Source organism: Dipodomys ordii, unplaced genomic scaffold (assembly GCF_000151885.1).
Source record: "Dipodomys ordii isolate 6190 unplaced genomic scaffold, Dord_2.0 Scaffold36, whole genome shotgun sequence".
In the NCBI taxonomy this organism is placed as follows: Eukaryota; Metazoa; Chordata; class Mammalia; order Rodentia; family Heteromyidae; genus Dipodomys; species Dipodomys ordii.
In genome coordinates, this window is record NW_012267252.1 from 5,330,782 (window position 1) to 5,353,313 (window position 22,532).

Consider the following 22,532-nt stretch of genomic DNA (forward strand, 5'->3'; position numbering starts at 1 on the left):
TGCATGCAAGGCAAGCACTCTACCACTGAGCCACCTTCCCAGCCCTAAATTTTCTTTTCTTTTCTTTTCTTTTTTTTTTTTTTTTTGGGTCCGGTCGTGGGGCCTGAACTCTGGGCCTGTCCCTCAGCTCTTCAGCTCAAGGCTAGCATTCTATCACTTGAGCCACAGCGCCACTTCCGGCTTTTTTCTTATGCGGTGCTGAGGAATCGAACCCAGGGCCTCAAGCATGCAAGGCAAGTGCTCTACCACTGAGCCACCTTCCCAGCCCTGAATTAAATTTTCTAACTGCAAATGAAGACTTAAAATCTGAAGGAATACAGATATAATTGATAGAGTGCTTGTTTAGTATGTTTGGAGCATAGGTTGTGTGCTATACAGGATGGAGAAGGCTGGGAAGGCATAAATCTAACCTCCATTGTGAACATGTTTGGTCATTGTAAGTCTATATGGAGTTGTCAAACAGGCAATTATCTATTTAGATGTTGAAGCTCGAAAGTACTTGGTAGGCTGGGCATTGGTGGCTCACACCTGTAATTCTAGCTACTCAAGAGGCTAAGAGCTGTGGATCATGGTTCAAAGCCAACCCAGGCAGGAAAGTCAGTGTCAGTGAGACACTTTATCTCCAATTAACCACCAGAGAACCAGAAGTAGTATAGTGCTAGCCTTAAGCAAAAAAGCTCAGGGACAGAGCTGCTGGGTCCAGAGTTTAGGCCCCATGACCAAAAATAAATAATAAATTAATAAATAAATAGGACTTGGTAGCAGGGCCCCAGAGAAAGGATGGGAGGATTCTCTAGGCAAACCAAGAAAAGTGGGAACATATAAGAAGTCTGTCATTCTTATGCCTGTTGCTTTGTGTTGATCTGCCCTGAGTCCATTCCATCTAATCCCCTCATTCCTGATTGAGATGTAGACATAAATGTATTTATCTACATTGGATGCCAGGTTGAGATGTTTGTGTAAAGGAACTCGTGGGGCTGGGAATGTGGCTCAGTGGTAGAGTGCTTGCCTTGCATGCATGAGGCCCTGGGTTCAATTCCTCAGTACCACATACATAGAAAAAGCCAAAAGTGGTGCTGTGGCTCAAATGGTAGAGCACTAGCCTTGAGCAAAAGAAGCTCAGGGATAGCGCCCAGGCCCTGAGTTCAGGCCCCACGACTGACAAAAATAAATAAATAAAATAATAAAGGAACTTGGTCATTAATAACTAAAGAAAAAGTGGGGCAGTGATGGCTCATGCCTGTAATCCCAACTACTCAGGAGGCTGAGATCTAAGGATTGCAGTTTGAAGCCAGCCTGGCTGGAAAGTCCCTGTGACTCTTATCTCCAATTAACTGCCAAAAAAGCCAGAAGTAGAGCTGTGGCTTAAGTGATAGAACACTAGCTTTGAGCGCAAAAGCTCAGAGATCACTACCAGACCCTGAGTTCAAGCTCCAGCACCACACACACACACACACAAACACACACAGAGCTAGGTACCAGTGGCTCGTGCCTGTAATCCTAGCTACTCAGTGTGGGAAAAGTGTCTTTTCTATCAAAGTAGTTTGCTTCCTTTCTGTTAATATGAGAATTGTTTTTCTGAAAAATTCCTGCTTTGGCCAAGTGACTTGGCCCTTTTTTTTTTTTTTTGGTCGGTCATGGGGCTTGAACTCTGGGCCTAAGTGCTATTCCTCAGCTCTTCAGCACAAGGCTAGCACTCTACCACTTGAGCCACAGCACTACTTCCAGTTTTCTGGTGGTTTATTGGAGATAAGAGCCTCATGGACTTTCCTGCCTGGGCTGGCTTTGAACCGTGATCCTTAGATCTAAGCCTCCTGAGTAGCTAGGATTACAGACTTGAGCCACCAGCCCCCTGTAGCTTGGCCCTTTTAGTTATATTTTAGTTACATACTTTCCAGCTGCCCTTTAAGAAATCTTGTTTAAAGGGCCTTGAAATTTTGCTACATGCTGTTAAACCATATCTTCTTGCAGATTGTGAACCTGCACTCAGTCAGTAGGAACAGGAGGGGCAAGGCCTGCTGGGTTTGGGAGTCGCCTGCCTGTTCTGGGTGCTTGCTTGCTAGATTTTTGGCTGATAGTGCACTGTTCTGCAGAAGTAAACTTTGCCTTGCCAAGTTCCTTTTGGTGTCTTCATTCTTATGTGATACCCTAACATCCCAAGCCATCTCTAATATCAGACAGTTTCAAGTCAGCCAAAACTGAAATGTCTGTGAATTTCCCTCTCCATTTAATCAACAAAAATGTCAGGGTCAGGCTGGGAATGTGGTTTAGTGATAGAGTGCTTGCCTAGCATGCATGAAGCCCTGGGTTCAATTCCTCAGTACCACATAAACAGAAAAAGCCAGAAGTGGCTCCGTGGCTCAAGTGGTAGAGCGCTATGCTAGACTTGAACAAAAGAAGCTCATGGACAGTGCCCAGGCCCTGAGTTCAAGCCTCAGGATTGGCGTGCATGCATGTGTACACACACACACACACACACACACACACACACACACACACACACAACAGACTGGAGGTGTAGCTCAAATGGTAGAGTGCCAGCCAAGCAAGCAAAGTCCAAGTTCAAATCCCAGTACCACTCCCAATTAATGTCAATTTAGAATGGCATATTTTGTTTCATCTTCCATAAGTGGAACATTAATCCACATGAGCTGATGGCTCATACCTGAAATCCTAGCTACTCATGAGGCTGATACCTGAGGATTGAGGTTCAAAGCCAGTTCAGGAAGTAAAGTCCATGAGATTCCTATCTCCAATTAACCAGCAAAAACCTAGAAGTAGAGTTGTGGCTAAAGTGGTAGAGCACTAACCTTGAGCAAAAGGCTCAGGAACAGTGCCCAGACCCTGAGTTCAAACCCCAGGACCAGCACAAAAATAACTAACTAGATAGATAGTATATTTGGCATACATGGTCTTTGGGACATCCACAGTTTGTCCCTGTCTCCTCCAGAGTGTGGGTAGGAGAGTCATGTGGGGAGTGGGGGCTGAAGTTAGATGGGTTTCCAATCATTCCAGAAACTGGGTCATGAGGCACAGCCAGATATGAAAGACAAGCACTTTGTTTTTGTTTTTATTTTTGTCAGTCCTGGGGGTTGAACTCAGGGTCTAGGCACTGTCCCCAAGTGTCTTTGTGCTCAAGGCTAGTGCTTCAGAGCACAACTTCCAGCTTTTTCTAAGTGGTTTATTGGAGGTAAGAGTCTCACAGACTTTTCTTCCCTGGGCTGGCTTCCAACTGCAATCCTCAGATCTCAGCCTCCTGAGTAGCTAGGATTACAGGCATAAGCCACTGGTCCCCAGCAACAAGCACTTCCTTGAAGGATGTAAAAGGCTTTAGAAATGTGAGTTTAGAGTTGTGCAGATTTTGGGATGGGACAAAAAGACAGACAGCAATATGTGCATAGCCATAGTGTTTTATTGGATCAGTGAATTTCTTATTTTACAAAATATACAGAAGAGCCAAAAATGCAAAGCAGTCAACAGTGTCTGATAGGGTGGGTAGGAGGCTTCTGGGACCTTTCCCCTCAGATTCTAGTTAACTGGGAGTCTGAGCTAAATAGGACAAGCAAGTATATAAAGGGTGTAGCAGCATGGCAGGGGTGCTGACAATCAGGTGGGACCTGGGTCCTATGGTCCCTGCCCTCTTGGTATGTTAAGGAACATCTCTGGGTATACTGAGTAGAGGAAAAGGAGGCTATGTGGGGTAGAGCCTGGGTTGATCAAAGATTCTAATGAATGCCCCCACACTGGGTTCAGGTACTATGCCTGCCTGCCTTTTTCCCTCTCCCCCTAAGGCATCCACTGAGAAGAGTGGTAGGACCCAAGTTCAGAATAATCCTGGCTCACTCCATGCCTCCAGATCCAGAGGACATGGCAAATGACAACTCAAAGTTGTAGCCATCAAAATAGGTGAATGGGCAGGACAGATAGGCTGAAATTGTGGGCATCAGCCAGGATGTCTCCTACCCATCTTCTCCTGCCAACCACCATCATACAAACAAAAGGAGAGAGAGGTAGGAATTCCAGGAATGAGCCAGATATCTGGATCCTGGGCTCTCCTAGGACACTGAGAAAGGTGGTTATTGTAAATTTCTGGGATGTTTCTAAGGCCTTCTGTAAACACTAGGAACTCATATGCTGATGGCCTGGGGTAGCAGATGTGTGGAACCTGAGAGATCATGATCTGCTGATACTTTCGGTTCTCTACCCCAACCAGCTCCTAAGATCTAACCACTGACTTGGGCCTAAGATTTCTTCTGCATTCTTGTCTCCCTCCCAAAGACTGGTCTGTAATTTCAGCTAGTGCCAAGGACAGAGCATCCTCTCTGAGAAGGGAGTATTAGGGGATGTTTGTGAGATCAGGGATGGGAGAAGCACCATAGCAGGAGAACATTCTGTCTAGTGTTGTTTCTAGAGTTAGGGTGGATGGTGTGCCCACGGCAGGGGCGCCCTCAGCACTGGGTCTCAGGCAGGAAGGAAGTGAAAGCTGCTGGGAGATGGGAAGACCCCCCAAATGCACTTTGCTCACTATCTGGCCCCTTTAGCTCCAGGGATCTGTACTACAGAAGCTCCAGGCTCTTGGATCCCTACAGGCCCCAGGGTACAGCTAGGATGAGGACAGATCCAGGATGAAAAGGTGCGGTCCACTTGGACTAGGACTAGAGCATGGTTCCCCCCAGGACACATTGTCTCCCCTTCTCTGGGGAGCTAGATGACATTGTCAAAGAGCTGCATAGACCTCATGATGTTCTCGTCCTGTGGTCATGGTGTGAGGGAAGCAGATTGGAGAAAGAAAGAGAGGGAGAAGGGGAAAAAACGCTTGTCAGATACAGGGAGAAGGACATTTAATCCGACATGGGGACATTTAGAGGCAGAGGGAAAGCCAGAGAAACTTGAGATAAGGAAGGGGCACCGGTGGCTCATGCCTGTAATCCTAGCTACTCAGGAGGCTGAGATCTGAGGATCACGGTTCAAAGCCAGCCCGGGCAGGAAAGTCCACGAGACTCTTATCTCCAATAAACCAATAGAAAACCAGAAGTGGTGCTGTGGCTCAAGCAGTAGAGCGCTCGCCTTGAGCTGAAGAGCTGAGAGACAGCACCCAAGCTCAGAGTTCAAGCCCCACGACCTCCCCCCTCCAAAAAAGAAAAAAGGAAGGGGCATGCCCTCCCTAATCAGAGGGAACAGTGTTGGGGGAAGGGAGTGAGGGGGGAAGAAGCACTCTACCCAAAGGAGCCTTTTCCTACATCACTGATTCAGACCTGGAGTCCAGACCAGAGAAATGTAGATGGTAGGGCTGTACCTTTTGGCAAGACTCAATGAATTCCTCGATCGTCACCACACCATCTTTATTTCTGTCCATCTTCTACAAGCAGGTGGCCAGCCAGGGAGGAGAAAAAGGACAGTAGGAGAGAGCAGTAAAAACTCAGATAAATCCCCTTTTTGGTTCTTCCCTTTACTCCAAGGCTCTCAAACCCACCCAGTCCCAGGTACCTGGAAGAAGGTCTCCACATGTTCCCTTGGGGCCTCCTCCCGGAGTGCAGGGTATGTGTACTTGCCCATCATATCGTAGATGGACTTCATGATGTCCAGCATTTCCTGGTAGTCCACGAGAGAAGAAAATCCCTTCCTCAGAAGCTCTAGTCTCCAAACCAAGAGGCCTTGGATTTTAGCCCTTCTTGGTGATACATACATGGGTTGCTTTCTTCCCATATGGCTTTGCACCACCACCACCACCACCCCCCCCACACACACACACCAATATAGTAGCCTCCCAGCCCTTCAAGCTGCCCTGCACCTCCTTAGTGATACAGCCATCCTTGTTGAGGTCATATAAGTTGAAGGCCCAATTCAGCCTGTCATCTATGGTTCCACGAAGAATCACTGACAAACCAGCCACAAAGTCCTAGGAAGGAGGTAAAGAGATCTGTGTCTTCACTCAAGCCTTGGGTTTGGCCTGGAGATACTGGCCTTGAAGGCCCAGGAAGTAGGCTTTGCTAGTCCACCTCCCCCAGCTCACCTCAAAACTGACGGAGCCATCATGGTTGGTGTCAAAGGCATTGAAGAGAAAAGTAGCATAGGTGCTGGAGTCTATAGGATGAGTATGGAATTAAGCCAGGTTTCCGGACAGGAGAGGATTTCTCTGTGCAGCTCCCCTACACCCCCTGATCACCTTGGCATACCAAGCCCTCCAGAGCCCTCTCCCCCACTCAGCCTAGACTGCTTCCCTTTGGACCTTGCCACCTTACCTCCTTGAGGAAAGAACTGAGAGTAAATCTGCTTGAAGTTCTCCTCATTCACAATTCCACTGGGGCATTCCTAGGAGGGAAAGAAGAGTTTTGGGGCACACATAAAACCTGTTTTTATTCACTGCCCTTCCCCCACCTCACCTTGGCCAGAGACAAACAGAGCAAGGAAAAATCTTCATGCCTCCAGGGACTCATCAAGTGGCTCAGGTAAAGGCCAGAAAGACTTCTTCCCCAGTGTGCAATTTAAAATCATGTTATAAATCCCCCAGTTTACAGTCTGCCTCTGTTCTGGCCATGGCTCTGAAACTCAGGCTGGAAATATGGTCTCCCACCCATGTCCCTTCCTCCTGTCTTCTCAAAAGCATCAGGTCATTCGCCCTGCCTGTTGTGCTTCAACACTCGCCCAGTTCGGTCTTGCCTTCAAACTCACATTCTTGAAGCCCCGGTACAGGACCTGCAACTCCTTGCGTGTGAACTTGGTTTGCTCCTGCAGCTGCTCCAGACCCTCTGGACGGTGACACACGGTGGAGAGTTCAAATTCGTCCTCCACGCTGTCTGCAGGAAGCGGTGGGGGACAGCCCCACCTCAGGCCCGGCCCCCAGGACCATCTTCAACCCCCCCCCATACACCCTCCTTGTTTCATCTTCCACACTGATGATCTGACTGCTAGTTCACTGAACCCCGAGCTGAGAATATGGAGGCAAACAGAGAAGACGCTAGTCAGCTTCAAGACCTGTTGATGGGCTAAGGCCAGGCCTGGCCCCAGAGTGACTGGTCTGGACTCAGCGCTTGTCCTTGGGCCTCTGATCCCTGGTTAGAGGGGAAGGCCTCCTGCCGCATCTTCTTCCCAAAAAAGGAGGAGAGGGAAAAGCAGGCACGAGACAGCGCAGGCACTCAAACACCTGCAGCCCCAGCCTTGGTAAGTCCAAATCCTCCGGTCCCCAGCCATGCCTGAGCCATGCTCCGCCCAGCTCCAGCCAACCTCCAACCAGACCACAATCCTGGCCCCGCCCCTACCTCAGCCCCGCCCCCAGCTCCCACGGTCCAGCCCCCAGGCAAGCAGACCCGGCTCAACTCCCACAGGCCCAGCCCCAGCCCCACTCCCGCCCCAACCAGGAGAGTAAGTCACCTGGATCCAGCGGGCGGGGTCTGTGGGGGCGGAGGGAGGCTGGGGCGGCTAACGCTGGAGGGAGCGAACTGTCACTGAGAAGGCGGAGGACCCGGCCCACTGCAGACCCTCCCTGTGCCCCCACACTCACAGATCTCACAGACCTGCGTGCTGCAATGCACACACCCCAGCCCGGCCGCAAAGGCACGCGTAATCAGCACACGCCCAACAGAACACGGACCTCACGCACTCACTCGCAAATCTATCCCTTCAGGTAGAATCAAACACTAGCACCATTCGCTACAAAACGGGCCTTGATAGCTTGCAGACTCAGTAGGATTCTGTAGGGGAAGGCAGGGCCCAACTAAGAAATGGAGACTTAGAGACAGAGGGAGCTGAGTTGGGGACCAGGCTGGGAGAGAAAAAAAAATCAAAGGATCCTTAAGGATAGCTAAGAATCTGGAGGAAGGTGGGTTCCTTCCTCTACACCTGCAACCACCTTGTTGCAGGGGGTCATAGGTGACATACATCTCCGAGGCCCAAATTCTAGGCAGGGCCGCCACACAGTCAAGGGACGCCTGGAACCTTAACAGCCCCTGCTACACTGTCCAAGCCCACCATGGATCCAGGCTGTGGCCCACCAGTGGCCACATCCAATACACCCGCCGCCCCCAGCAACAGTCCCTCAGGACCTGTCCACACCCCCAACCCCAACAACCTTGCACAGTAGCCACCCACTCACAACCTGGATTCTCCTGCACCGATCCCCTCCCCTCACACTGCACACACACACACACACACACACACACACACACACAGAGCACCGCCCCCAGAAGCACAGCAGAGGCACTTGCTTTCACTGACTGAGGGCAGGGCTTGGGGCCCGCAGCAGGGCAGCAGCTTGAGGAAACGCTGCTTCAGCGCTTTTTTAGTGGGCCCTGGAGGGTGGCCTGGGGAGAGAGAAGACCCCAGGAAGGTATATTAACTCCCGCTGACCCTCTGCTCTGTCCCCTTTCCCCTCCCACCAACCACTCAACCTTGGCACAGACAGGAATAGGAGAATGGGGGGCGGGGGGTGGAAAGGGAGTCATAGGATAGCCTGGGGTAGGTTTGGGAAGTCTACTAGGTCTCACAGGCAAAGAAAATTCATAGAGGTGGAGCTTGGGCACTCTGTATTAAGGGGACATGGCCTGTGATTATAAGGCAGGCAAAGGGTTTCATTTGTCTTGGATGCTGTAGCTGGACCTCACAGGGTAATGTCCAATATAAAGACTGTCTGGGTATGAATACTTCTCCCTCCCTCTCTCCTCTCTCTTCTCTCTTTCTCTCTCTCTCTCTCTCTCTCTCTCTCTCTCACACACACACACACACACACACACACAGAGTTAACCAGCACACATAGTAACAGTGTAGAATGATAATTCACAGAGAGGTGCCAGTGACAATTTGATATCCTATAACACTCCTGATGGCCTAATAAACATGCTCCCAAACAGACACAAGCACATATACTTTTACCTAGTAGTCCTAACACAAACGCACAAATGTGACATACAAAAAGCCTAACATACTGAAACCCACAGAAGCTATTTCACAAACATGATTAAATCCACAAAAACATACAATGGCCCTGTGACCTAACACTAAGTGTGCTAAGAATATCATCACACATATTAAAGTTACCATGTCATACCAATATTATAAGTGACCTAAGTCCCATGGCACTCACTCACAGAGGCTTCATTGGTCCTGACTATGTCTATTTTTCTTTCCTGTAACCCTCCATTCCAAGGCTCCTCACCAGCTAACAGCTACATGCAAAATATGGCCCTTTTCCAATTCTCAGTCGGCCTTGTTCTTTGAAGGAAGGAGGATAGTAGATTTTCCCCCCAATCTGGGAGCTTGAACTCAGGGCATGGGTACTGTCCTTGATCCTCTCTGTGCTCAAGGCTAGCGCTCTACCACTTGAGCCACAGTGCCACTTCTGTTTATGTGGTAACTGAGGAATTGAACCCATGCATGCTGCCCAGGACAGTAGATTTTGAGGCAATAATAACTATTTTGATGTATTAAGGGGTAAGTGGGGCTCATTGTTTCTTCTTCCTTCTCTTTCCCTTATTTTTGCGTGTATTTTTCAGCTCTAAAGGCATCCCAGGGAACCCTCAGCATTGTTGTGCATGTTTATGTATTTCCCAGGTGGATTCATCTCCAGATTCCTAGGTCAAAACTCAGTGGACCTGACTCATTGACAAAAATTGGTCTTAGCCAGGCACCAGTGGCTCACGCCTGTAATCCTAGCTACTCAGGAGGTTGATGATCATGGTTCAAAGCCAGCCCGGGGAAGGAAAGTCTGTGAGACTCTTATTTCCAATAAACCACTAGAAAACCGGAAGTGATGCTGTGGCTCAAGCAGTAGAGAGTTTGCCTTGAGTTGAAGAGCTGAGGGACAGCGCCCAAGCCCAGAGTTCAAGCCCCACGCCAACAACAACAATAACAACAAAAAATTGGTCTTAGTTCATTGCTAAATTCTTTAGTTACGTCACTCCTGGATCCAAGCCCCCCCCCCAATTCCATCAGAACTAGCCCTTGCTCCTAAGGGGTTAACTATGTAATGGTGGCCTCCTCCCCTCCTCATTTCACCCCTTCCAGGAGCTAGAGAGAGGTGGGAGGGGAGGCCGTGGGACAGGCTGTGATTGGGGATCGATGGTGGCCTGGCCTCAGGCCCAGGGCTCCATTAGTCAGGACTCTGGTTTCCCAAAGCCGGATTGCCTGGGGCTTTTGATGGTACAGTCATCAGACTGGGGGTGGCTCTCCCACCTCTTTTATCCACCTCCTCCCCCTTACTTGCTCATTCTCAAGCCTCAGTATCCTCTAGGCTCCTCTGAAGGTGGGAAAAGAAAGGGACTGCCTTCAGCCTACAGGATGCTAGATTTTCACAGATGACCCTTTTTCCTACCAAACAGTCTAAAGGGGAAAGTTGGGGCCAACCTACATCATCTTTTCCAGCCAGGATGAAAACATGCCCAGACCAGCCTCCTCAGTGTAACAGGATGAATTCTCTAGTCCCTACTCCAGTGACTACAGCAGAGGATGGGGTGCACTCTTATTGAGCCTTAGAACAAGCAATCCATGGATCTTTCTTCTCTCCCCAACTTCCTTAGCATCTTTCCAATTTATTTCAGGTGTCTACCCTGCAGCCTTTCCCTCTACCCATTATGGTTCTTGACTGTCCTGTTTGTCCATGGCATTACTAAGCAACAGCAGATCCTGAAGAGCTGAATAGTTCTTGGTGTGAAGAGGAAGGGGATGCCAAAACTCTAGGTTTGGTGAGGTAGAGATTTCTCTTCTTTGAGGTGGGATGAGGAAATGAATTCCTGCTTCTAACATTGAAGACCTAGAGACTGATAGGAGTTTGGAAAGGCAAGGGGCTTGGGAAGTAGAGCACCTGATCAGATCTACTCCTTAAACCTCCTGGTCTGAGCAGAGTTATACACATCTCATTTAAAATGCTCCCACTCCTATGCCTCCAGAACTCCTTCCATCCCAAGCTTTGGATATGGAGCTTGGGGAACTCTGGGAACATCACCCAATACCGAGAGGTGCTTAGCCACATCCTCTGTCCTGCTTGGACATGGTCACATCTATCATCACAGAAAGCCACATACCCAGTCATTTTGACACATGCAGTCACCTATCTGTCATATACACAGGCTTTGATAGAGATAATACACTTTGTCATCTCTCATATAGGAACACACAGTGACACTCCATTTCTCACACACTGGTTGTATACACATCCTGTAACTACACCGCACAGTTGGAGGTGTAGAGTCATATCTTCATAACTTCGTGGGACCTTGGCTCCAAAAGGGACTTGCTCTGGCATTATCTCAGGATCCTGCCTGCCTCCAGACCCATCTTAGTATATTCCAGATTCCCCTCACCATCTTCTCTCCACACTCCAGTCCTCCCTGACAAGAAACCTTGTCCCACGGAACTGGAAATGTGGCTTAGTGGTAGAGTGCTTGCCTAGCATGCATGAAGCTCTAGGTTCGATTCCTCAGTACCACATACACAGGGGGAACAAAAGTGAGTAAATGAAAGAAGTAAAATTAAAAGAAAGAAACCTTGTCCCTCATTCCCACTTTCCCTAGCCCAGACTGCCTAGAAGACCCCTTGTTCTGTCCCAGATCCGGTCCCCAGACTCAACCTTCTTCCTCCCCCAGGTGTCCATCACTCACCTGCTCACCCTCATCCCCAGTCATGAAGATAGTGCAACCCCCTTCCCAGAGTGCTGACCCTGCAGCCAGCAGCTCAGATAAGCCAGACACCTGGGTTACCTTCCAAGGAGACAGGCTCAAAGAGGCCAAACTGTTCCAGGACCTTGACAAAAAGCGCGAGGACCACAAGCACAGCGACCATCTCCAGCCCATCCAGGTTCATGGTGGGCCCGGGGCATGGCCTCCATCAAGCTGAAGCTCAGACACACTGGCCAGCTGCTTCACATTACTTCCCCCTTGGGCTCCCCTGCCCGAGTAGGACCGCCCTGCATTCTCCCTCCCCATCTCCCGCCCTGGGTCTCCTCCCTCACCACTCCCCGCCCCCCCCTCTGCCCCACAGCCTCCCAGCCACAGCCACAGCCTCTTCCTCTTCCTCTATATGGGCCACCTCAGCCTTTGAACTGGCTACATCCTCAGGAAATTTTGCTGTGAAGAAGATGGTCATGGAGAGAGGTAGCAAACAGCTTCTGTCCCTGAGAGCTTCTCCCAGAAACTGGTGGCCACTCTGTGCCACAGGGAGGGGACAGACAGAGCTGCTGTGCTTAGAAGGCAGGTAAAGGCAAGGTGCATGCACGCAAGACATGATCTGCACATGGGTAAGTAATAGATGTATGGGTCAGAATATATTAGGGGCATCAGGGTGTTTCCCATATGTCCCTTTTATGTGCGTTTACATATGATTATGCACTTGTCACAAAAGGTGTGTGTTTTGTATATGATCGATACAGAGACTGAGTGTCTATGGGCTGCGTGTGAGTGTGTGTATTTCTGAGTGTGTATGGGGGTGAGGGTTGTGGGATGTAGGTCTGAAGTTGGGTAGGTATGGGTGTGTTGCTGTATGATTGGGAGACTGGGTCTGCATTGTGTAACTATATCGACATGAAATTGTGTGAGAAGATAAGGGGGTGGAGAAGGCAATGACCTCTCCTGTCAGGAGGACACTACCAACACCAACATCGATCGCGGTTGCCATGGAGACTGTGAAGAGGAAGCACTCTCTTCCCACAGGCCACAGACAGTGAAACTGAGGCCCAAGGGAGGGAGGATTATGTACAATAACCTCTTATTCTCTTCAAGACTGTCTGGGGAGGAGGCTTATAACCTCTTTGGGGAAATGGGGGTCTCAACTCCCATCCCTTCTGGCTGTGTCTTCAACTAGGAGATACCAAAGCTCAGCCTACTCCTTGGAAACTGATATGCTGATGGAGAAGCCCTAGCTTTTTAAAGGGGTATGTAAGGCCTGCAGAGACAGAAAGCCAGAAGACAAAGGTAAGGCCTCTGCATTCATAATATTTTCTAGTACCACCACTAACAGTGATTGAACACTCACTATTTACTAGATGGTGCTTAATGTTTACAGACCTTATCATATTGAGCTCTCAGAATAAATCTATGAAGGTGGTACTATTTATCCCGTATGTCAGGTGATGAAGCTCAGTCAAAGTCAAGCCTATCTCCAAGATTAGAGCCTCATTATGCCACACGGATTCTCTTTTTAGGAAGCCTGCCCTCCTACGAAACTTAGTTTAGGAGTATTGACCCTAGGGGTGGAACCCTCTCTCTTATCCAGCTCTGAGATAAGCTCCCCCTTGGTGGTGGGGGCCATTTCCTACAGCTCTAGTTAAGGATCTCTACTGATCTGCAGTTTTGCATAGGCACCACTGGGGGTCAGCCATTCACCTCAAACTACATCTTACCCCCTTTTTCTTTCCCAACTCCTCCTAGGTTCTTTCTGCTAGCTCACCTTCCCTGCTGTGGTGGTGAGATGAATTCAGAGGTTGCTTTCAGTTCCTAATTCCTTAGAGGTTACTAGTTAACAAGTAGAATTGGCAAATATATCCCTGTGACTATCCAAATTCTCCCCCTGACATTTAATACTTTTCTTCCACCATCAACAGGTGATCAGCCAGTTTGGCCACTTATTGTCCTTCAAGCAAACTCAGTCCTATCTCTGTACCTTTGGTCCTGCTATTCTCTCTGTCTGGGATGCCTGACCTATTGCTTTCCCCCTGTCTTAAATTCTTAATTATCCTTTAGGTAAATTCCCTTTGCCTTTTGTTATCTTCAGGCCTTTACAATCTACTAATTCTTTCATCTCCTACCAAATTCCTTACTGAGCCTCAAAAATTAGCATCTAATTTTGTATTGTTAGGAAGAGTAAATGGAATTGGTGTAGCCCAGGCTGATTTCAAACTGAAATCCTCAGATCTCAGCCTCCTGAGAGTAGCTATCATGGGCATGAGTCACTGGTGCCCAGGATATTGGTTCTTAAAGGATAACGCAAATGTCAATGGACCACCATAACAAAGGGAGTGGCATTTAATGAGCCTACTTTGTCTCCTGGATTCCAAAAGTGCAACTTAGTACTCACATAAAATCATCAAGAATCTTGTTTTCACAGCTAATGTGGTCAAAGTGAGTATACTCATTTTTTTGAATTAATTAAAAAATTGAGGTTCATCCAGTGAGTTTTCCTAAAATAATTTCAGCTGATATTTTGATATTGACTTTTTTTTGGGGGGGGGTCAGTCATGAGGCTTGAACTCTGGGCCTGAGTGCTGTCCCTGAGCTCTTTAGCTCAAGGTGAGTGCTCTTACCACTTGAGCCACAGTGCCGGTTTTCTGGTGGTTAATTGGAGATAAGAGTCTCATGGACTTTCCTGCCTGGGCTGGCTTTAAACTGTAATCCTCAGATCTCAGCCTCCTGAGTAGTTTGGGTTACAGGAGTGAGCCCCTGGTGCCTAGCTTGATACTGACTTTGACCAGAACAGTGGTCTGCCAGCACTCTCAAGCAATGAATGTGGGATACCAAGAAGTCCTGGGAAACCAGCGGTTGGTGGCTCACGCCTGTAATCCTAGCTACTCAGGAGGCTGAGATCTGAGGACCATGGTTCAATGTCAGCCTGGGCAGGAAAGTCCACAAGATTCTTTTTTTTTTTTTTTTTTGGTCGTGGGGCTTGAACTCTGGGCCTGGGCGCTGTCCCTGCGCTCTTCACCTCAAGGTGAACGCTCTACTTGAGCCACAGCGCCACTTCCGGTTTTCTAGTGGTTTATTGGAGATAAGAGTCTTTCAGACTTTCCTGCCCGGGCTGGCTTTGAACTGCGATCCTCAGATCTCAGCCTTCAGAGTAGCTAGGATTACAGGTGTGAGCCACTGGCGCCTGGCTTCCAGGAGACTCTTACCTCCAATTAAGCACATACACAAAGCCAGAATTTGAGCTGTGGCTCAAATGATAGAGCACTAGCTTTAAGTTAAAAAGCTCAAGGACAGCATCCAAGCACTGAGTTCAAGCCCCAGGACTGGTGCGCACACACACATACATACAGTCTTGAGCAACTATTACCCAGTTTATGTTAGGAGAACTAAGGACAATAAAGAGGGTCAGATTCCATGAAGCCTTGAATGCTAACCCAGACAATTTAGGCTTTAAAAAAAAGTGCAGTCACTCTGATGGGAAGAAAAAAAAATACCACCCCTTTCTCTGTTGCCAAGTTCACAGGACAGATTGGCAAACCTGCCACCAGTGTCCTTCTTTACCTGTTTTCCTCCTGCCCTCAATTCTGAGACCTTAATCTAACCTCACAAGGATCGCTGATCCTAAATCAAGAGATCCCTGTGGAAGACCTGTCAGAAGAAGAGAAGTTGTTATTTTTCTAGTCTCTTCCCCAGTCACAGAGCCCTTTGAGAAGTTTGCCTAGATTTGATCTCCCTGTCCCACTGAACTTAGCTTTTCACCCAAAGAGTGATTTCCCCCCTGCTGATTGTAGGAACTGCACTCAAGGACTTGCACATACAAGGCAAATGCTGTACCACTGAAGCATGTCCCCAGACATGTAGGGCTTGAACTTTGGGCCTGGGCACTGTCCCTGAGCTCTTCAGCTCAAGGCGAGTGCTCTACCACTTGAGCCACAGCGCTACTTTCAACTTTCTGGTAGTTTATTGGAGATAAGAGTTTCATGGCCTTACCTGCCTGGGCTGGCTTTGAACAGCAATACTCAGATCTCAGCCTCCCGAGTAACTAGGCTTGCAGGTATGAGCCACCAGCACCGGGCTCCAGGAGTGGAATATTACTATTATTATTATTACTATTATTATTTGCTGGTCATGGGCCCTGAACTCTTGAGCCTGGGCGCTGTCCCTCAGCTCAAAGCTAGTGCTCTACCACTTGAGCCACAGCACCACTTCCAGCTTTTTCTGCTCATGTGGGCTGAGGAATCAAACCCAGCACCTCATGCATGCAAGGCAACCACTCTACCACTGAGCCACCTTCCCAGCCCCAGGAGTGAAATCTTAATGGAAGTACTTCAGGTAGATGAGAATTCAGGCAAAACTATTCACAGGCATTTCGTTTTTTCTAGATCCCTCATCTCACCACCCCAATACTGCTATCATTTAGTCATTTATCTCCCACAGTTCAAACTTGGAACAAACTGGCCTGTGATCCATGACTACTCAGGAAGCAAGCTAGTCCAAGCAAAGAAGTGAATGACATTCCCATCTCAACAGAAAAAAACTGGGAGTGGTGAGGCATTCCTATTATCCCAGCTATGGCAGAACGCATAGATGGGAGATTATGATGTAAACTGGCGAGAGCAAGAAGCAAGACCCTATCTCAAAAAATAGCCACAGCAGAAAGGGCTGAATACAAGGGAGAGAGCTGACTTCAAACCCTAGTACAGCAAAACAAAAAAGCTGGAATAACCTTGTGGAGAAACCCACCCTATGCCACTTGCTCCCTCACTGTAACCCAGTGAGTAAAGACACTAAAGTTCTTTTCTTGGTCCCCCAGACCCATTCCTTCCCAGCTAAAGCCCAAGACATAGCAGCCCCCAGCTGCATCAGGTGATTAATGACCTCCCTAGGCACTGGGGCTATTTTGGGTCCTGGAAGTCATGCCTGCAATGATTGAGGGCTGGCCCCGCCTGGCTCCAGCCATCTGTCACTGGAGACAAGCCCAAGCAGGGGTTTGGGGGACACAGTCTTCTCAGGAGATTTCCAACAACATGGCTCTGGCTCAGCCCCATCTCCCCTCCTTCTTGAGGCTCCAAGCAGCCCTATGTCCTGCCTATATTCCAGGGACTCAAGTGGGGCCAGAGAACTATAGATCCTGGAATGCCATAGGCTGTTTCAGTCTCCTTGAGTCCAGGGGGGGATCCAGGCCGGGAGGCGATTCTGGATTCTGTGGACACCTCAGATCGCTCTAAGGAAATCCAAGTGGAATGCCAGTAGTTCCACATGAAACCCACAATACCATAGGTTCCACCAACTCCAAACCAAGGTGTAACTTCAACAAAGGGTATACAAGCAATATAGTGACGCAGAACTCTCAACACAGTCCTAAAGCATAGAACTGCAGGTAATCCCATGGGACATGCCCACTCCAGCATGTGCAGGTCCAGCGGTTACAACAGGGATGGCAAAGCATCAGCAATACACAACTTAGTAATGCACAGTCTATGAATATATACTACTTGAACCAGACAAAACAGTGGCATTCACTCCTATGCCACACGGGTCTATCCATCCTGTCACACAGGAACTCACTGGCTGAATTCTCATCTCAGGGTTTCTTTCTTCTGGATACTGATTGCTTATCATCTTAAGACCCCTTTTAACTCAAGCATACACTTTTTCTCAGCTCAGCAGCAAGCTTTGCTTGCTTTGATCTGCATGCTTTCCCGCTTATGTGAGCCTCCCCCCACTTCATTCCAATGAAAAGTCCTTCCCCCTCTACCTTGAGGCGACCTCCCCCACTCCTTTCTTCTCCGAAGAGCCCCCCTGCTCAGAAAGGGATTCTATCTCTTGTTCCATTTCTGTCAGGGAGCTTGCCCTTCAAATCCTTTTTATTTGAGGGCCCCTGCTCCATCTGTGTGAGCCCTTCTCACCTCTGAAAGGATCTCATCCCACTTCACTCACTTTTTGGGAAGGGTCCTACCCCTCCCTTCCCTTCTTCATACCTGGTGACAATGATCCAGCCACCAGCTGGTAGAGGGATCGCGCTGCCTGCCCCAAAGGGCTCCGGCACCTGCGGGGGCAGCGGTTCATGGTTCAGCTGAGTCTGTGGCCAAGCTCCGCCCCCAAGGGACGGGGGTGGGGGTGGGGCCGGCGGTCTCCGCCCCTCATCTTCTGTGGGCTCTGCGTGGGCAGTCAGGAGGGCGTGGCCCACAGGCAGAGTATTTCTGATTCTCTGTTCTGTTGAACACATTCTAGCCCCGTCATCTGAAGTGCCCACCCCCCAAATTCCTACAATGGGGCGAGGTGGAGGGGCCGTGCAAAGCCTCCTCACTGCCTTCTCTTCCAACGTCTTCTGGATTTCTGGCAGGGTATCCAGTTACACACAGATTTTGGGAGAAGAGCTAGATGGGGAATAAGTCGTATTGTCCCTCTTCTGCTGCCTCTCTTCCACCCCCACCCCTCCATATTGCCACAAAGATGCTAAGGGGTAAGAGGACATAGTTGTCATGGCAACTCTCCACACTTCCATACTTCCTGGATCAATGGGAGAAAAAAAAACAAGCAAGAGAAAGGAAACACACATCAGCATGTTAGGGTGGCAAAGAGGAGGCAGTAGGGCTGGATACCCAGAGCTACCCAGTCCTGGCTCCAAATCCCTTTTATAACTGTTTTTATCTTTCCATCCTGGTCTAGCAGATTCAAAGACTCCATCACCATTATGCTAGCCGCCGGACAAATGCCTCAAGTAGAAGCTTAATTATCCCTCTCTCTGCCCTAGTTCCTTTCCCAGGCTCATCTCTACCAGGTAAGACGCAAAGGCACTCCCTTCCAGGATCCCTGGATGCTTTCAGGGTTCTGGGAAAGCCTACAGAAAAGATAAGTAATCCCATTCCTCCGACGGTATCCTTATTCTTGGAGGTGGAGTTTTGGAAACTCTGCATTTAAGAGGACATCTTAAACTGGTCATTCTGCCCACTTGATCTGGTGATGGTCTCCCCTTGGAATTAGTTTCATACGCATGGCTTCTCTAAGCCACACGGGGGCGCCCCACTCCCAGCAACAACGCCCACAGCCAGAGGGACAGGACTCCCCCAGCTCCTGGTCCCAGAGACAGCACAGGCCTGCCTAGTCAGATCCCAATTCTCTCCAACTTCTATCCCTTCTCTGCTTCTCGCTACTGATTGCAATCTTTTCTCACAGCATGAACTTGCCAAAAGGGCCCAGGAGGGGTAAGATAGGGCTTGGATCTCCAACCCCTCCTTAGAACACTCCTTCCCCACTCCTCCCTTTTCCCCCCACCCTAGCTAAATAAAAGTATTTTCCAGCTCTAGTTGGAGCTCAGGGTGCAAGTAGGAATAGCTGTCAGGGATATCCAGAATGTCTTCAGGATAGGGTCTCTCCTCTGATGGATCTGGATACTGGGGCTGGAGACTGCCCTCTTATATCAGATCCCAGGAATCCCTCCTGCACAGGGAAGGGAAGCAGAAGCCTGAAGCAAGCTTCAGCACCTAGGACAACTCTCCTTCAGATTTCAACAGGCAATTCAGAGAGCTCAGTGCTGTTAACACCATTTAGACTCCTGTTATTAACTAAGCCCTCTTTTGAGAGGAGACTTCCTGGTAGACCTCTAATTCTTCTTCTTGGGCTAGGAAGGTGGCTCAGTGGTAGAGTGTTTTGCCTCACATGCATGAGGCCCTGGGTTCGATTCCTCAGCACCACATAAGCAAAAGAAAAAAAAGCCGGAAGTGATGCTATGGCTCAAGTGGTAGAGCGCTAGCCTTGAGATGAAGAGCTGAGGGACAGCGCCCAGGCCCAGAATTCAGGCCCCACGACCGGACCAACAAAAAACAACTAAATCTTCTTCTCAAGTCATATGTGGCGCTATCTACAGCAAGGATGCCAATGATCTGGACTATTATCATAGATGCTTGTCAACATTTGACCTTGGGGCTTACTCAGGCCTCCCACTTACTTGGCTTTTGTGCTCAAGGCTGACATTCTACCACTTCAGCCACCCCTCCACTTTTGGCTTTTTGCTAATTAATTGGAGAGCAAAAAAGTCTCACAGGCTTTTCTGCCTGGACTGGTTTTGAACCGCAGCCCTCAGACCTCAGCCTCCTGAGTAGCTAGAATTATAGGCATTACCTTTAGCACCCAGCCATTTGGCCTTCTTGTTAACTTTGGAAGGTTGGCGGCAGGCAGGTAGGAAATAGTATTCCCTACTGTGAAGATAAGAAAAGTGAGACCAAGAAAGCAAAAGTCACATAGTCAGTACACTTCCATTCTGACTGACCTGAGGTGGTACAACTTCAAACAAGTGATTCCTCACTTCCTCCAATCTTTTTTTTTTTTTGTCATGGGGCTTGAACTTGGGGTCTGAATGCTGTCCCTGAGTGCTTTTGTTCAAGGCTAGCACTCTACCAGTTTGAGCCAAAGTGCCACTTCCAGTTTTCTGGTGGTTAATTGGAGATAATAGTCTCACAGACTTTCTTGCCCAGGCTGGCTTTGAACTTTGATTCTCAGATCTCAGCCTCCTGAGTAGCTAGGATTACAGGCATGAGCCATCAGCACCAGGCTTACCCCAATATTTTGATTCCAATATGGAGGAGATTTCTTTAAAGGGGTATTAGCATTTGGTAGGTATGTCATTAAAGTGGGTATGTTAATAAGGACCCTTTAGCGCTTACTACTCTCAAGGATCCTGAGCTGGGAACAGAGTTCATAGTACAGCCAGGTAGCAAACCCTTGGAGTCCACCCACATGTGAAGCACATCTGGAGCACATCTGGCACTGTCACATATCTGGGGACTGATGAGTGAATTTCTCCCTTTTGGGGGTCTTAAGCAGAACAACTAGGATCTCCCAGGGTTACTGACTTGGGTAGACACTTAAGGCGACACATGCCAATATCCTCCCCCATTCCCAGGTCTCAACAGGACTCCATTTAGGCAAGATAAGGCTCATGATCTTTCTTCACCTTTGTTTCAGCCTCAGGAGAGACAGCTTCCCTCCTCCCTCTGAGCTCTCATGAAGTCTGCACAATGTAAGACACACACACACACACATGTACACAAAGGAACAGTCATCTACACAAAACATGGACAGACCTACTACACCTAGAGGTGTACTGGCTTCACATACCTCCCAAAATAGGAAAGAGGCTGTCTGGGCAGCAGCGTGCTTTGGGGGAGATACAAGGAGAATCTCCCTGCAGTTCCTAGGCTTAGAGCTTCTGTCTCTAGCTCTGGAAGGAGACAAGTGGATGTGTTTTCTCTGGGGATTGGGCGAAGCTCTGAAAGGGTTTGTGGGAAATAAAGAAACTTCAGTATTTTCCCTAGGGTAGGGGCTGAACCCAGCACTAAACAAAGCTTTTCTACAGGAACCCAATACTGGAACCATGGCACATTTCTAGGAGTGTGTCTGAGCTGCTGGATACCTTAGAGCCCCTCTTTGGTTCCACCCTGGCTATGTGAAGAAAACTTGAGGAAGAAGTGAGGTACACTAAAAACCCCCATCTACACCAGGAACTGAGAGAGCTAGCAAGGGTAAGAAACACGAAGACTCACAGAGCCTCACTACAGGCGTTACGCATAAAAGTATACAGCCAACACCAAATGCTAATATAACACACAAGTTCCACAATCACAAAACATAACACAATCCACTCTAGTAAATCTGTGTCCCAAGAGGTTCATGGTCATAATCTTATAAAGAGACAAATCAACATAAAGTGAAACTCTGCTACATTATGGAAATCACACACCACTTCATACTAATTCATGCGGGATCACACACTAAAAGCACATAGTTGTGCATACAAGACACACACATGTTCAAAACAGTAAGCACAACCAGGGACCTATACAACCTCACACAACAGCTGATATGATCATACAATCACACTGCCACAGGCAGACACACTCACCCTAGCTGTCACCAAGCCTACAGGCACATGGCAACCAGCTGTGGGAGGCGCACACATACATACACAGACACACATAAAATGACAGGCGCTCACAGCACGTAACACCTCCCACTCCAGACACACTCCTAGCCCTGTGGCATACACTCCCACACCTGCTGGCTCCCTACACCTGCCCCACCTGCTCCTCAAGCCTCCCCTCACCCCCAGGCTTTGAACCTCTGGGCCCTGCTGCTCAATGGGGAGGGTGCCTGGGAATGGGACAAAGTGCGAGTATGGGCCAGGTCAGAGGTTAGAGAGGTGGAAAGGTCTTGAGGTAGGGGAGACAGAATCCACCCACCCTTCTGAGACCCCTGTGTCACCGACTCACCGGTAAGCTGGTCGTAGGAGCCATCCAGATCTCGGGAATCGGACAAACTCTCCTTGCGGCCCTGGCCCCGCATGGCCCCCGGCGCCCCGCTCCCGCCTGGGCCGTGGGAGGGGGCGCCGGGTGGCCTGGATAGGGCGCTCACACGGCGCCCCCTGGCGGCCTAGTGCGCTGCAGGGGCTAGGGGTCGAGCGAGTAGGGTCTGGGGCTCTAGAGACAGACCCCTGTCCTCGGGTCCACCTGCTGGTCCCAGGGCCGGAGCAGGAGGCTCCAGCAGCAAGTGAGCACAGAGCCCGAGGCAGAGCTGGGCGCAGAGCTGGAGCTAGAGCCCAACCGCCTCTCTTCCCGCCCCCTCCCCGCGGCTGTCACTGCCGCCTCCCCCCTTTGGCGCTGCCGGGATTGGCTCCCCCTACCCCCGCCCCCCACCCTCTGCAGCTCGGAGGAGGCACCGTGAAAGGGTGAACTGGAAAGTGCTGGGAGCTCTTCAGAAACATCAACCTCTAAACCAGAAACCATGGGTCTTGGAGGTGGGGGGAAAGGTGGGGAAAGATGGAGGAAACCCCGCCCCAATTCTCAGGACCCCCTCCCCGCCGCCATCAGTACGGTCTGGCTGATCGAGTCTGGGGTATACTTCTGAGTCCTCCAGTTCTGCCTTTCC

The 22,532-nt window shown here is 49.4% G+C and overlaps 1 protein-coding gene across 9 annotated transcripts; it reads right to left on the bottom strand.

The window, feature by feature from the left end:
- Positions 1-3,491: 3,491 nt before the first annotated feature.
- Positions 3,492-22,303, bottom strand: Kcnip2 (Kv channel interacting protein 2). 9 transcript variants are annotated; one of them, XM_013017621.1, is made up of 10 exons: positions 21,878-22,303; positions 8,205-8,300; positions 7,372-7,425; positions 6,673-6,797; positions 6,243-6,312; positions 6,014-6,084; positions 5,792-5,899; positions 5,488-5,592; positions 5,297-5,359; positions 3,492-4,752 (listed from the first exon to the last, which is right to left on the bottom strand). In XM_013017621.1, exons 1-10 carry the CDS (start codon positions 21,948-21,950, stop codon positions 4,705-4,707), a joined length of 813 nt encoding a protein of 270 aa, XP_012873075.1. In that variant the 5' UTR covers positions 21,951-22,303; the 3' UTR covers positions 3,492-4,704. The 9 variants fall into 9 exon arrangements, with proteins under 9 accessions (XP_012873075.1, XP_012873074.1, XP_012873076.1 ...); XM_013017620.1 differs by having other exon boundaries at positions 7,372-7,470; XM_013017622.1 differs by lacking the exon at positions 7,372-7,425.
- Positions 22,304-22,532: the final 229 nt, after the last annotated feature.

Bases quoted from the DNA above. Each gene is read 5' to 3' on its own strand.
- Kcnip2 (XM_013017620.1), bottom strand. From the start codon at position 21,950: ATGCGGGGCCAGGGCCGCAAGGAGAGTTTGTCCGATTCCCGAGATCTG. The intron at 6,798-7,371 runs GTGACTTACTCT...CGCTTCCTGCAG, and splicing joins ACCCCGCCCGCTGGATCCAG to ACAGCGTGGAGGACGAATTT. The intron at 6,313-6,672 runs GTGAGTTTGAAG...TTTCCCTCCTAG, and splicing joins TGTACCGGGGCTTCAAGAAT to GAATGCCCCAGTGGAATTGT.